The following is a 15,510-nucleotide window of genomic DNA, read 5'->3' on the forward strand; positions in this document are numbered from 1 at the left end:
TCCACGTGAGCTGAGCCAAGACCAAATTCATGCATGTCAGTGGGGGACCTGATCCACCCCCATACTGCTTGGTGATGACACCGTAGAGCCTGTGAAGAGCTTTGTTTATCTGGGGTCCATGGTGACCCATAAGGGGTATTTTAAAGCAGAGTTTCTCCGCCGGACAGCCCTGGCAGCCTCTGCCCGGCAGTCTCTCGGGAAACCACTCTGGGGGCACCAAGCCATCTCACGGAAGACAAATCTCCAAATTTACAGCACCGCTGTACTCTCTATTCTCCTATATGGTTCTGAAACATGGCCCTTAAACAAGACACTGGCTGCAAGAATAGATGGCTTTGATAGCAGGGCTCTCAGAACCATCGAGAACATCAAGTGGCCTCAGCAAATCTCCAATTAAACCCTGCGAGCCCGGAAAAATCAGCGCAGAACCTCCCGCCTGGCAACACAGCGCCGCATCCGCTGGCTTGCCCATGTTCTCTGTCTTCCTCCTGACCACCCAACAAGAGCCATCCTGAAGTTTGACTCAAAGGCTGCAGGCTGGAGACGACCACAAGGAAAGAACCCGCACTCGATGGCTTGACAGCATCGTGGATGACCTCCAACAACACAGAGTTACCTTGAAGGATGCAAATATGCTGGCACAAGACCGTCAGTACTGGAGGGGTCTAGCTCAGGGGTTTTCAACCCAGTCCTCAAGGCACACTGTGGGTCCTGGTTTTTGTTCCAGCCGATCCAGCAGAGACAGTTGAACCAATGAGGCTTCTGCTAAAACAAGCCACACCTGACTGCAATCAACTGATTGCACTTGTAAAACACCAGATTGGGGAAAAAGTGTTGTCATCTTGTTTGGTAAGAATGAAATCCTGCACCCACAGTGTGCCTTAGTGGAATAGGTTGGGGACCCCTGGTCTAGCTCACCTGGTCAGCTGACTCGGCTCTATGCAATGGGACGAGAAACCAGCCCCAACGTAAGAGTCTTGATAATGATGATGATGATTTTCATGATTTTTTTTTTTAATCCTAAATTAAAGCCATTAAGTAATTATAAAAACAGAAATATACTCTGGTTATGACCTCTAGAACACTCCAAAGTTGATACATATTTTTTTTCTATTTTATTGTATGTAACTCAATGACTGCTGAAGAAAAAAAAAGAGTGGATTTACTCTTTTCACAGGTTCTTTCATTCTCTTGATGAATATGAGATGATGACACACAATTCAGGAACAAAAAGAAAGCAATAATCACCTAAGAGAAATACATTTGTTAAGCAAAGAATAATTAAAAACTGGCCAGCCAGGACAAATGTCATTTAGGGCCCCACCCAGCTTCCTTTGAGAAGATCCGCCCCGAACTCTCAACACATACACTTTTTGTTATTTCAAATGCGAATAGGCAGGCCCCCATGTGAACTCATGAAGTGGCTCACAAGAAACTAGAATTTTACAAGGAAGCTGTGTTATCTTTTTATGACCTTGCTTCAGAGAAGAAGCTGAGAGCTGCATAAATCTTATCGAATCAGAAAGACAAAATTAAATCGGAATAAATCTACCATGGAAAATGAAAAAACATATGGGAACAAGTATCTCTACACTGCCATTGACTGCCATTGATGGCAAAAGACATCAAATTCATTTATATTGGGAGGATTGGCTCTGATGCTCATCTTTCAGTGCCATTGATGGTGACCTTTCAAATCTATTATGACTGTGAGAGCTGGAAGCGACCATGAGTTCATCAATTGCCCTTTAGACAAGTTTCCTGAGCGAAACATGGGCGGCGCCATCTTGGAAAATTCCTGCTCGGACCTTCCATTTTAGACAAAACATCAAGAGTTGCCTTTGAAGTTAGCAGTGTGATGACAAAGTCAAAATCAAATCAAAGGAGCACACTGATTCTCCAAAACTGGATTCAGCACAACGTAAACGAGGGTCCGGGACTTTCTGTGCTGTGCGTGGCTGTGCGAACTCCTGGAAGCACCTAAATATATGGTTTGAAGGGGAATATTTTTAATCACCGACCAGCTACAAAGGGCCACTGTGGATGTAACTTGCCTTTCACCTTACATCCGAAACAAGCAGCAGACAATATTTCAAGAATGTGGATCGCTTCTCTAAACTTAAAGGATCCACCTAAAAGATTATAGGTTTGTTCTTATCACTTCGTTGATAAAGACACCCACCAAAGAACATTCTTTTCCGGAACTTTCGTTGTATTGTTGTAGTAGCAGCTACAGCAGCAGCAGTCGTGGTAAAAATTATTAAACTTCATAATTACAATCATCATCCTAATATCAATAGCAAAGGCAACAAGTCATTTCATGCGGCAGATTTTAGGTTTCGTGTTTTTGGAGAACGTACCTTCGATAACACAGCAGCAGCATGACTACACGAATACCCGCGATACATGTACAGCCTGCACTATCCATGCTTTGTGGTACAGAGCATTGAGGCACTGGCTTGGTTCCACATCTGCCTTCATGATGACAAAATTCCCATCTTGGTGTATGAGGACACATCCAACTTTGGGGCTGTGCAGGTACTGGAATGCCACAGAGCTTTTCAGGTTCCTGATGGCGTTTCCACCCACTGTCATAGAGTCAATAAAATAAAATAATATTTTACTTGTGGTCACCCTCGGCCAATTCTTTCAGTTCATCCCAGGATGAACCAATGCATTCTCAGCCCTGACAAGATATAGCCTCCCAGAGTGTTTTGGATTGTCCTTTGGTGGGTCATGCCTGGAATGCCTCACCAAGCCATTCTGGAGACCATAGGCGGAGCTTGACTTTTGGGGCGGGGGGGGGGGCACAACATGTTGATGACCCCGAAACGCAGTGTCAGCAATAAAATTAACCTACAAGAATATTTATAATAATATGTTGACAATGTGCGTTTTTTGTTTCCCATCATTCGTGAGGGGAATTCTGAATCAGGCTGCTTCGGCAATACTTTTCGCCAAGATCGTCAACCATTGAATATGGTACGCCCGCCGGTGTCGTGCCAATGTAGTTACTCCAGTCAAAAAATGTATTCCCCGGGCGGAGCCATATGTAGGTAGATTTGTGTCTTTATTATTCAATGAAAAAAAATGCTTCAATTTAAAAAAAAGTTGCTTAAATCAAAATATATATTTTCAATCCAAAAAAAAGTCGCTCCAATAAAAAAAAAAAAAGTGTTTGAATGGAAAAATAAATTTGAAACTAAAAAAATGCATGTGAAAGCCTTTTTTTTAATTGTTTTTTTTTTTTTTTTTTTTTTTTTTTTTTTGGGGTCAAGTTTTTTTGATTGAAGCAACTTTTTTGATTGAATTAATGTTGATTTGTGTGTGGGCCACATTTTGGCTAGGACATTTTTGTCTTTATTATTCAATCAAAAAAATAAGTTGCTTAAAAAATATATATATTTTCCAAAAAAATCACTTCAATCAAAAAATGAAAAATTTCAATCATAGAAAATGTTTTTAAATGCGAAAAAATATTTGAGAAAAATTTGCATTTTAACACTTAATTTTTCATTGAAAAATTTTCTTTGATTGAAGCAATCCTTTTGTGTTTGGGCCACTTATGGACAGGACATTTGTGTCTAAATCATTCAATCCCCAAAAAAAGTTGCTTCAACCAAAAAAAAAAAAAACATTTTCAATGAAAGAAAAAAATCATTTGAAAAATAAAATTCTTGGATCAGTTGCGTCCTTTGAGAACGCTTGGAACCCGTTTTTTGCATATGTCAGAAGCACAAATTGCCATCTCTGTGTGGATTCTTGAACTATGCCTGAAAAATTACACCAATATAAAGGTGTATATATATTTATATATGTGTTTTTTTTCCCGTTTCTTGGTCTGTGCTCTTCCCCTTTAAAGGGAAATAACTATATTAACAATATATTGCTTTTTGAGGATATGTGCTATGGGTATTGGTTGGGTGAGGGTTTTTTCTGTTGTTGTTGTTTTTTTTTATTTTATTTTATTTTTTTTTATTTAGGTTCAATGGGGGAAAAAAATGCTCGAATGTTGTTACCTCATTTGCTTGTACTATATTGCTTCAATAAACAAAGTTTTTAAAAAAAAAAAAAAAAAAGAAAGAAAAATAAAATTGCCCTCCCCTAATTTTTTTGGGGAGGGGGGGAATATATGCAAAGCAAATGATCGTCTAAGGTGCTAGTCACATGATCTGTTCGAAAAATAATTTTGATCCATTATATATATTTTTTTCATTTCATTGATTTTTGTGGTAGTTTTATTGCTTTACAACTTCTATATATATATGAAAGTCAATTTCATGCAATGACACTTTTTCGCCCACCAGGGGGCGCCTGGCCCCGCCTTAAAATCCGCTTATGCTGGAGACATTCTAACCAGATTCCCGAGCCATCATCAGGCTGAGTTCCTTCTGGAAGGTGGAGCTTTATTGCTTGTTTAAAAAAAAAAGGCAAATGTTTCATCAAGAAAGCAAGTCCCTTTTTCTTTTTAGAGTATCAAATGTCAATTACAATGCAAAACCCCCATTGGATATTCTTGGAAAATTGTCCATCTCCAAGCAAGAATCCCATTGACCTTCATGAGGATAAGCGGTTCAGAAGATGAATTAATTAATGAATAATTAGTCCCTTTGATTTTCATGGATATCACTGGACAAGTTAGTAAAAATGGCCTTCATGTGTTTTGTCAACATTATTCCATTTTTTAATTGTCTTTTGCAATTTTTAAAGAATTTTATTTTGAAATGCCACATCAGTTTTTCATAAGAGTACTTTAGTCTTGTGTTAGTCTAGTATGCAATATTAAATAAAGTTTAAAAATTACATAAACGCTGAACAGGCTATATTAAAGCAAAGTTGAATAAAATATCCTATCATTTGCATTTGCAATACATTTTTTGATGAAGAGCCTTTAAGGAAACCCTGTATGATTGTATATAAATTCTGATGTTGTTGCTAGATTGAGGAATACGGGTCTAATTAATAGAATATAGATTATTTTAGTTACACAAATAAGTGTTGTTGTTTTTTTAAATTTCTTTATAGTTACTATTGTTTTAGTTAAATCGAATACAGAACTGTAGTAGTTTCAGTGGGGAAGCAGTTTTGGGTTAGGCTCGAGATCAGCACTCCGTACCAGTTGGTGGCAGTAATGCACAATTAAATGGTCTGCCAACCGTCCCCCCAAAAAACATGAACCATAAATATCAAATTGTAACGATAGATGCAAGTACGCACGGTGAGCTAACGAAAGAATGACGTCGTCACTCGTCGGCCAGTTTGCATCGGTACCATTTGTAAATAATCTAAGGAGCGGGTACTATGAAATAGCCTGAGATTGCTCAATTTTTGACCGATTTTCAAACGGCTTGGTTTGTTATTAATGTCAGAGATGCAGTAATATTGCTACATGCTTTAGAATATTTATAACGTTTTCTCAACATACAGCCTGAATAATAACTACGTTAATATGGTTTGTTATACACCAAATTGTTTTTAAATTCGTCAAGAATCCAGCGAGTTAAGCGTATTTTAGTGAAGAAAATCAGAAAATTTACGTGCGCTGCTTTCCGACGCAAGATGGCCGCCAGTTACCTACGCCGCGAATCTTGACCATCTAACCTAATACGTTCTATCTATGACAAGAACAAGAAGAAGAATACGCTACACTTCCGGGTTAGCGGAAGCGGCGCCAAAAACGAAACATCGGTTTTTCTGACGTCAGAGGTCGGCGGTGGTAGTCAAATAGAATTTTTCTTGCATTTACGTGGCCGTGAATGCTGTCAGTATGGACCCAACGAAAGAGTTTTTCGCAAAGTTGAAGAAGTTGTGCGGGACTCTGGAAACGGAGACGGCCCGACTCCAGCAAACTTTCGAGAGCCGTCACGAGAGCGTCGACAGCGGTCAGTCACTTGAAAGAAATTTACATTGGACGCAATTGAGACAACAACATCGATAGATGGCGTCTACTGTATTTCCTTTTCTCCCCACAGATGTGGGAGCAAAGGCTAAGCAAGCATATCACGACATCAACTGTGAGACGTTGGACCTCAAGGTAAGAGCCAAAATATCCCCAGCAACGTCTTACATAATCTTTTTTTCTGAAATTTAAAACTTGATTTCCTTGCATTAAAAAAAGAGGTTGTGTTCAAACCTTTTACTCCAATGACCAACTGCAGAACATTTGAGAGTCTATGGCCACTTTAACATCTTAGACTATAAGTTATGAAACACTGTAAAGACATTACTGACCTTTCCAATATTATTAACAATTGAACACGTTTTAAGATTAAACCTTTAAAAAGGCAGGGATTTAACTCATTGGCTGCCATTGATAGCAGCGGACGTCCAATTATAAGCTGGCAGCTAAGGGCTGTCTCTGTCAAATGGTAACCAATGATTTAAATTTGAGGACTTTACACATTGTCATGTCACAAAAGAGTGAGTAAAGTGCTTTGTGTGGTTGTGGGTCGCAGAGTCAGCTGAAGGAATCGCTGAGGAAGCAGAAATTACATAAGAAAGACGTGGAAACTCTCATTCACACCTTCAGGGCGGTGGAGAGCACTGTTACCCATGATGTCCGCGCAGTCACGGAGCTCTTTGAAAAGTACGGATACCAAGTTCCCACAGGCTCACGCACGCCAAACGGTAATAGTGGCAGACATACAAAGAAAGCACAATCATTGCCCTGGTATGTTTTAGGTCATATTTCTTGTTACTTTAACTGATGTATGCATACAACTTGTAGCTGAAGGTGAGAAATTGGAAGACAAAGAGTCGGGCGAGAATGAGCCCGAAGGAGAAGGAGGCCAACATAAGGAAGAGGAGGAGAAGGAGGGAGGCAGCAGGCCAACATCACCGCCTCAGGGAGTGCCATCACCTGACAGTGCAGCCCACATGTGCACCCCAAAGCTTTCCGACTTTGGCCTGTGCGAGTTGCAGCTTCGCCAGAAACTTTTCGGGTGCAGCCAGTTGCCCGCCATGCCTGAGATCCACCTCCCCCGTGTAAACATGCGTACGCCGCTGCCCCCCTCGCTCAAATGTGCACTGCTCAAGGACGAGGATGAGCTGCAAATGCCGCAATTGATGGACTTCGGCATTTCCGAGGACACCTTGTGCCTGAAAAACGACTTCACCATGGATCTCTTCAGGAAGAAGGCTAACAAAAAGTATCAAAAGGCATTTGCAACTTTTAACACTTCCAATATACTTATTAACACTTTTGACTTATTCAGCTGTAGGCCGGCGGAGAACCAGCCAGTCATCAATGTGATTGACATACTGAAAGAAGGTAAGAACGCGCATTCACTGTGTGCCCTCACAGTTACTAGCAGTTCAAACCAATTTTAATTCACAGCAGAATGATGAAAAAGAGCCAGGTGATTGGACTAACTATTAGAATCTAATATCAGTGGAACTGAAAGAGCTAAAAAGTCAGAAGCTTAGAGAAAAGGAAATCATGGAAAATGTTGCATACTTTTGATTTTTAAAAACTGTTATAAAGGACAAAGGTCAGATTTTATTGAAAGACCCTATATTTCCAGAAAAAAATGGATCCCTCTTTTTCTTGAGAATTTTAGAAAATATGTTTCTAAATATATTTTATATTCATTCATTTTCCATGCCGCTTTTCCTCACGAGGGTCACGGGGGTGCTCGAGCCTATGCGGGGTACACCCTGAATTGGTTGCCAGCCAATCACAGGGCACAATGAGACATACAACAATTAACGAACACACTCATACCTTTGGACAATTTAGAGTGTTCAATCCTCCTACTAAGCATGTTTTGGATGTGGGAGGAAACCGGAGTCCCCGGAGAAAACCCACGGACAAAAGATGCAAACTCTACACAGGAAGGCCAGAACCCAGGGGTGAACCCTTGATCTCAGAATAGTGAGGTGGACATGCTAACTACTCGGCCACCGTGCCTCAAAATAATATATTTAAGGACTACGAATTCTTATTGTAGGAAATGTGTTTAAGAACGCATATTTTTAAAGAAAAGCATGAGAAAAGTTTGTCTTATCACCAGTAAAATCGATTGTTTTGAGTTTTTTTTTTTAAATAGTTTTTTTCTTTTAAAAAAAAAAAAAAAAAAACTTTTTTCAGTAAAAGAGTGTGTATTTTCTGTAAAATAATGATAATAAATCCTATACTTAAGAAACATGGTTGTATATTTTTAAGCCAAAAAGTTATTTCTGACTGGAAACCTTTTGTATATTTGTAGTGAGGAAAAAAGTTCAAGTGTGTCTAGGTGGCAAAAGCTACATTAAACTGTTGCAGAAATAAAAGTCCTATATTTTCGTGGAAGAATTCATAAAATTTAAGAAAAAGAGCTTGGATATTTTAGAGATTAAAATGAGGCAACAGTCCCCTACAAGTCTGCAGCGGCCCGATGCTCACTCATCGAACGGAATTTCGTTGCATCTGTTGTCATTTCTATGAGCTGATGTCAATGACAAATAAATCTCTGAATCTGAATTGTATTATTTTTCTGTTGTTGCTATTTTGAAAATGTTTTTTTCTATTATTTGTAGACAGTTTGGTGTCTCCTGAGCCACCGGTATTCTGCACACCTGGGCTTCAGATAAAAAAAAGAAATGGCCACTGTTCCCCACCACCACAAGGGGGCGACCACACCCAACTTCTGAGTGCCGCCCCAAAACCTATCACCATCCCTGAGGTGCCGGCCTTCCAAACTCCCTTCTTAAAGCGTATGCTCAGCAGCAAAAAAGTACAAAGAATCAAACGCACTGCCAACAAAGTTGCGCGGTTCGGTTCAGGTTGATTTGTATTGCAGCACGAACCCACGGTCGCCAAAAACGACCACAGCAATTTCATACTGCATTCCGAGACGCCTCACGACGGCTGCGTCAGAGACGGACGTCCGTGGGAATACGACGTACCGGAGTGTAACATCACAGGCGTGCACCCGATGCCCCTCACGCCCGACCTGAAGTCCACTCTTGATAATACTCCACGTACTGTAAGTCATTAATTTGTCAACACTTTTCGTGATGGTGTTAGTTTAAGCAATGGCCTTCAGATGAAATAGAAAAAGATTGCAGCTGCAATCATTTGTCTTCACTCCTCACTCACTCTTCACACCTCCAGTATTCGGATGGAGCCACACAGGACTACTACCTGAGCCCACCTCGATGCATGGGGGAACCCCATGAGATCGGTACCCCTGAGATGCCTGAACTCAGCTCCGTCACGCAGGACATCTGCAATGTAAGTACCCATCTGAGAAATGGTTATTATTAAAAAAAAAAAAAAACTCACAAAAATGATCAACTCATCAGTCTCCGAGGATGTTCACTTACAGTAGTTCTTTAATCGTGTAGGAGGAATAGAGCAGATCATTGGCATGACCCAAAACTAGTCATTTCAAATGGCAACTTTCTGGCTTTACAAAACACAAAAAGAAATCAAGGGAAAAAATTGTTGTGCTCGGCAACGTGTACTTTTTCTGACCAAGCAGAGAGAAACAATTATGGAATCACTCAATTCCACGAAAAATGTTATAGAAGCACTCAATTTTGAGGAAAATAACATGGCATGATCAAGCAATCACAGAACTCCTCTATTTTTTTGCAGCACCTCTGGCTTCCGTCTTTCAGACATGGACTTATTGAGTGAAAAAACATTGCTTTTCATCAACCTGGCTCTAACTTTCTCTGATTGCAGTTGCCAGATCAGCTTTGCATGTTGGAGCCTTGTCATGGACAGTTTTCTTTAGGGCAAAAGTTTTGTACCGTATTGGCCCAAATATAAGATGGCCCTGCTTATAAGACGACTCCCTATTTTTCAGGACTCATGTTTGAAAAAAGACTTTTTGAACACCAAATTGATTTTTATACAGAAAATAATTAAATCTGAAACAAATAATTATAACAGTATATTTCAGAGAAAACGCATGTTATTTTGCCTCATTCAAATCTTAATATCTGAACATTTAAATATGTAAACTAAAGTGCAATCACATTCGTAAAATAATGGCTTCAGGTTTTTGAAATGTAAATAAACCAATCTGTTGTGATAAAACAACAAAATTGCAATAACTGCATTAACCATCAAAGTGAGGTCTAACTAACTGTAGTCTTGAAACAAATCTAAATAAGGAAAAAAATTGCAATAAAATAATGCAAACTGGTTAAACTTGAGAGTAGCTGAGATCTGTCATGACAGAACATTACTCCTCAAGTTCAGCATTTGCTTCCATGATATCTGGCGCCATCTAGCGTCGTGAATGGGTATGTCTAGACACTGAATATAAGACGACTCCTACTTTTTCAGTCTTATTTCAATGCAAAAAACTCAATCTTATATTCAAGCTAATATGGTAATAACTTAGCATTCATATATTTTCTTTATTTTCATGACTATTTATACTGTAGTTTCTCACTGAATGGTAAATGGTGTAATACATATACAGTGGTACCTCTACATACGAATTTAATTCGTTCCAGGACCTTGTTTGTAAGTCGAAATGGTCGTATGTCGAGCAGGATTTTCCCATAGGAATACATTATAATTCCATTAATTCGTTCCAAAGCCTAAAAACATACACTAAATTCTTAATAAATACTGCTGGCACTGTTACAAATGGCAATTAAACATAGAAAAACAAATAAGTTATAAATAAATAATTCAGAATAATATAAGAAGAAGAAGAAGAATTAATAATTATTCCTGAAAATAATGTAACGAATCGGATTCTAATATGGCGGACACTTTTTACTGTCCCTGAACGCACCGCGAAGGTGACGTCTCCAGTGAGATAGGTCGGTGCGGTAGAGATAATACTTTCGTTTTCCTGAGAGCAGTCAACTGCTTAAGACAATGAGCGTTTTGTGTTGGATAAGTTCTTAAATAAATGATAAAAACGTGACAAAGCTGGCGATTTCCTTGGCAATGTTACCACAATAATAATTGTCACCTTAACTTATAAATAGTGGCGAACGGTGGTCATAAGAGGATCATGGAGCTGTATTGTTGAGCCAGTTCAGGGACGCGCACCCCAAGCTCATATTTTTCTATAACTTGCATCTTCATTTCAAAGGTAAGCATCACTTTTTTCCTTGTTTCTCCAACTGTATCAACTTTTTTTGAAAACTGTGTTGATTTCTCACATAAGAAAATCCACCGTGGGTTCGTTTGCAGTGCTGTCATGTCGTCGTATTTCGAGCAACTCGTCGGATGTAGAAACAAATGGCGGCTCAAATTTTACGTCGGATGTCGAAAAGATCGTGTGTCGAAGTGATCGTATGTAGAGGTACCACTGTATAGCGCTTTTCCACCTTTCAAGGCGCTCAAAGCGCTTTACACTATCTCGCCATTCACCTACGGTATCAAAACTATGAATAAACCTGTGTGGAATTCACTTAACAAAAAAAAGTTGAGATAACTGAAAACCTGTTTTATATTCTAGTTTCTTGAAAGTAGACACCCTTTGCTCTAAAGACATTTTTGCACACTATTGGCATTCTCCCGATGAGCTTCAAGAGATCGTCACCTGAAATGGTTTTCGCTTCATAGATATGCCTGATCAGGGTTAGTTAGCGAACTTTCTTGCGCTATCAAAAGTTTTGGGACCACCGTTTCTGTTGCATTGAATGCCATGTGTCCAAACTTTTATCCTGTGCTGTATTTTGAATTGAATTGAGGTCCGGAATGTGAAGGCCATTGCAATGGCGTTACGTGTGCACTCTCACCATTGAAAGTGAATGTTGCTGACTACCGCAATTTCCTCTTGATTTCTTTTTGTGATTCTTAAAGCAAGTATCATTTTGAAATGACTTGTTTTGTATCATGTCAATGTCTTGTTTTTTTCCAGGAGTTGTATAATCATGTATGATGACGTCTTTACTTGTTCAAGTATATGTTTTCTGTTTGTAGCTGGTGTTGCAGTCTCAGAAAAGAACAGTACCCCAAAGCAGGTACTTTAAACTCAACACCTGCACGTCTTACATCCAGTTTTTTTTTTTTTTTTTTTGATTGAGGGACGAAAACAATTTTTCTCCTCTGACGTACATGATGACTGATAATTGCTTTTTGAACTCAGATGTATGACTACGGTTTCTGAGCACGAGTTTCGCAGCTTGTCGGCATTTTTGAAGCAGATGACATTGAATGACCTAAACCAGGCAATCTTCAGCATCAACAATTACCTGGCCCAGTCTCCAGGTCGGTTTACGCTAAGCGCATCCACAAATGATTCTCCTATTCGACAGTTTCAATGAAACAAAGGCACTAAATATCCTCAAATGTAACTCTTGATTATTTAGGGGAAGACACACGTGAGTTTGGGCTAGAGGACCTCAAGATTATGACGAACGCGGGCATCACGGCACCAGTCTACATACTGTGCTTGAGTGCCCTCAGGAGGCTGGAACATATAAGGGGAGAGCGGAACAATGCTGTCTACAAGCTCAATTTGCACAGCTGAGGGTTGCTATAGTCATGACCGACACCTATTTAACACGATAGTTAATGTTTGTCCTTTGCACTAAAGTGACGCGCTCACATGTGTAAGTGTCCTGTAGAGAATATGAATGTGCCTACATGGTTCTTGTTTTTTCGAACTGTCACTTCTATTTCAAAATTTTGAAATATGACATTGAAAAAACCCATTTACAAAAGTGTTGTTGGCAGCCTTTTTCGGAGAATTTTGACAGATGAAGAGTTAATTTGCCATACCTGATAAAAACCAGTTGTGAAAAATTGATGACCTGATTTTTGCAATTTAGTCTTTGCATGAGGCAGCACCAAAATCTATTTTCGTCCAACATCTATACATGCTGTTTAAATCGTTTCAAATTTCCATTTAGTGGCAGAAGGCAAGACACCACAGGTGTTTCTAAGCAAAAACCATCAACTTTCATGCCAATTGGCGCAACGCATTCAGAGACAAGCACATCGCCGTGGGCTGACACAGCAGAGAAGCTAACTGCTTTGCAAAAACTGGACTATTGTTAAATAAAAGACTTATAAAAATGAACATTAACGACATGGAGGAAGTGGTCACTTTCGTCACGTGGAAGGTGAACCATTGTGAAATATTACCTCCAGGTGGCCAAAAGAGCACAGTTTATAGGCAGAAGAGCACCTAGCATAGCCTGTGACCACGACAACAACGCGTTAAATGGTCAAGCTGTCTTCTGAAGACATCGCCTATATAAATCTGAGTTTGTACTGTACTACAAATAAGGTCAAACAAGATGCGAAGTACTCAGACCTGACCAGTGAACAAAACACTTTTCTTCTGCAAAGCCTCATTTAAGTCTTATTGTGTGTATGAGAGTATTTAACCACTTTACACGTGTCTATTTTAGGGCTTATGTCAAAAATTAAATATTGTAATTAGCCCAAATTAACCAAGCTAAATTGAAGCTATTTGGCAAGATAAACTTAAATAATAGAATAAAAAACCCTAGCCGCGTTATAGTATTTAAAGAAATTACCGTATATCTTTTCTGTCGTTGTTTCTTTTTTAGAATTGGAATTTAAAAAAAAAAAATAATTGGCTCCTTTAATATATTTTAAAAGACATTAATCCAAAAATACTTTTCAAAACCTAAATTATGGTAAACCTGCAAACGTTTGCAGTTATGAGAGATTTATTTTTTGACATGAAATGCAAATGAACAAAATTTTTTGTTATATATATTTTTTAATACCTCAATTTTTATCAATAGTACGTAGTGAAACCACTCATTTTTACTTTCAAGTGTTATCTGTTTTTAGTAGAAACTATATAATTATTAAAAATGGAAAACTTTTTGCAAAAGAAATCTTCAGATTTTCAAGACATTAATCTACTAGCAAAATCAAACAAAATACCCAGTCTTTCCTAATGAGCAGTAGAATTTTTTTTTAAAAAAAAGTCCTTTTGAAAGCTGCTCATCTTTTTCGTACAGAAAACTTTTGACACCATAACCTCCATGTTTAGGGCTGAAAGTGAGATTGGTTATGCGAAGATGTTTTGTGCTGCTCTAAACTGGTGACATTTAGATCTCGAGATAAATAGTGTTGAAGTAGGGATAAGGAAAATTTGTGATCAGTTAAACCATTTATTAATCTTTAAGTGTTGAAATATTGTTAACTACTTTTTCCCCACTGTGTAGCAAATTCTTGTGAGTCAAGTAACAAATACAACATGACAATGACAACTTTTAACGTGTATTGATAGCTGTGCTTCATCCAGCTAAGACTGTAGTTTTTAACGATACACATTGCATGCAGAATTTGTTTAATCCAAACAAAGTGTCAAGCAAATTTGTGATGTTTTCAGATGACAGAGAATAGTAATGCACAAAATGTGTTTAAATGTTTATGGCAGAGTTCTTCGTTTTATGAATTTTGAGTTGATGCTAATAAAAAGGTCACAATAAATGTGGCTAGCATTTTCCCAGTTTTTATTCTCAGCTTAGAATTTTTCATACAAACATCTACATAATTATGACTTTACTGTTGTTACCTGTGGTCATGTTGCCATTGTATGATGGGAATTTGTCAAATTTAGGACACTTTGCAATAGAGTTCATAATGAGCAACAAAATGACACAAATGCCTACGAATGGTGTAAGGACTGTGCTCTGCCCCTAATTGGAAATATGAGTACATAACACAGCCCCTAAATGTTAACAACTGGCAATATTGAGTTAAAACTACATTTAACACAGTCATTTCAAACTGGTCTTCCAACATTACTCTTAAAAGGAAATAGATAGGATTACTGGATTGTGACTCCCGACGCCTTCATTTATGTATGTTGCTGGTCAAATTGACCTTGGAACTTTATCGCTGTTCCTAAGAAACAAAAAAGAGTGTTAATTGTAAATAACTTAATGAGCAGTTATTAGATTAATATGCATATTCCATCAGAAATTACGAGAATACAAGAACCTTTTGCAAATTTGACATAAATCATTTGGGTAAATGGTGAATATATGAGACAAACATTGATCAGGATTTCTCAAAAATCAAGGAAAAATGGGAAATTTCATCCAGTTGTCCTGTTTTGACACTTTTTTTCTCATCAACCAGAGTTTTCTGGATTTTAAAATTCTGATATTAGCTGCTCACATATTGGCCTAAAGAGTCTCACAGGGACTCTCTTGCCCCGGCCGTCCTGAGATTAGAGCCTGGGGTGGTGGCTTTTCCCCTTCTTTCTTTACATTTTCTGTCTCGCCAACTTCCTGGTTCCAGGCAAAATTTGCTTTCTCACTTTTTACTGGGACCGTCGAGGGCATTTCAATGTTAGGGTCTTTGTAGGTCTCAAGAGTATTAATCAAAGCATCCAGTAGGGTGTTTGAGAATTTCTTCATGGCTTCATTGAAGTACTCCTCCAGGATCAGTGGAGCCTTTTTCTGCTGTGTTTCGTCCCCCGAATCCTTGTGCATAACAATGTCCTCCAATGAACTCAAAGATGAGACTCCGCTAGATTCCTCTCGTGGTGATGATACTAAGCTTTGTACTTTTGATGGTATGCCTTCTGTCAAACAACCATCATCCACACGTTCGTT

The 15,510-nt window shown here is 38.6% G+C and overlaps 1 protein-coding gene across 1 annotated transcript; it reads left to right on the top strand.

Moving 5' to 3' along the window:
* The first annotated feature begins 5,518 nt into the window (after nt 1–5,518).
* Nucleotides 5,519–13,854, top strand: ska3 (spindle and kinetochore associated complex subunit 3). The gene is made up of 11 exons (XM_057852731.1): nt 5,519–5,882; nt 5,973–6,034; nt 6,456–6,627; nt 6,728–7,148; nt 7,215–7,270; nt 8,518–8,714; nt 8,781–8,966; nt 9,095–9,214; nt 11,882–11,922; nt 12,048–12,169; nt 12,271–13,854. The coding sequence occupies exons 1-11, from the start codon at nt 5,768–5,770 to the stop codon at nt 12,429–12,431; spliced, it is 1,653 nt and encodes a 550-aa protein (XP_057708714.1). The 5' UTR covers nt 5,519–5,767; the 3' UTR covers nt 12,432–13,854.
* The last annotated feature ends 1,656 nt before the right edge of the window (nt 13,855–15,510 follow it).

This window comes from Corythoichthys intestinalis, chromosome 12, assembly GCF_030265065.1.
Source record: "Corythoichthys intestinalis isolate RoL2023-P3 chromosome 12, ASM3026506v1, whole genome shotgun sequence".
NCBI classification, from domain to species: domain Eukaryota; kingdom Metazoa; phylum Chordata; class Actinopteri; order Syngnathiformes; family Syngnathidae; genus Corythoichthys; species Corythoichthys intestinalis.

Bases quoted from the DNA above. Each gene is read 5' to 3' on its own strand.
- ska3 (XM_057852731.1), top strand. From the start codon at position 5,768: ATGGACCCAACGAAAGAGTTTTTCGCAAAGTTGAAGAAGTTGTGCGGG. The intron at 7,149-7,214 runs GTATCAAAAGGC...TGACTTATTCAG, and splicing joins AGGAAGAAGGCTAACAAAAA to CTGTAGGCCGGCGGAGAACC. The intron at 7,271-8,517 runs GTAAGAACGCGC...TATTATTTGTAG, and splicing joins GATTGACATACTGAAAGAAG to ACAGTTTGGTGTCTCCTGAG.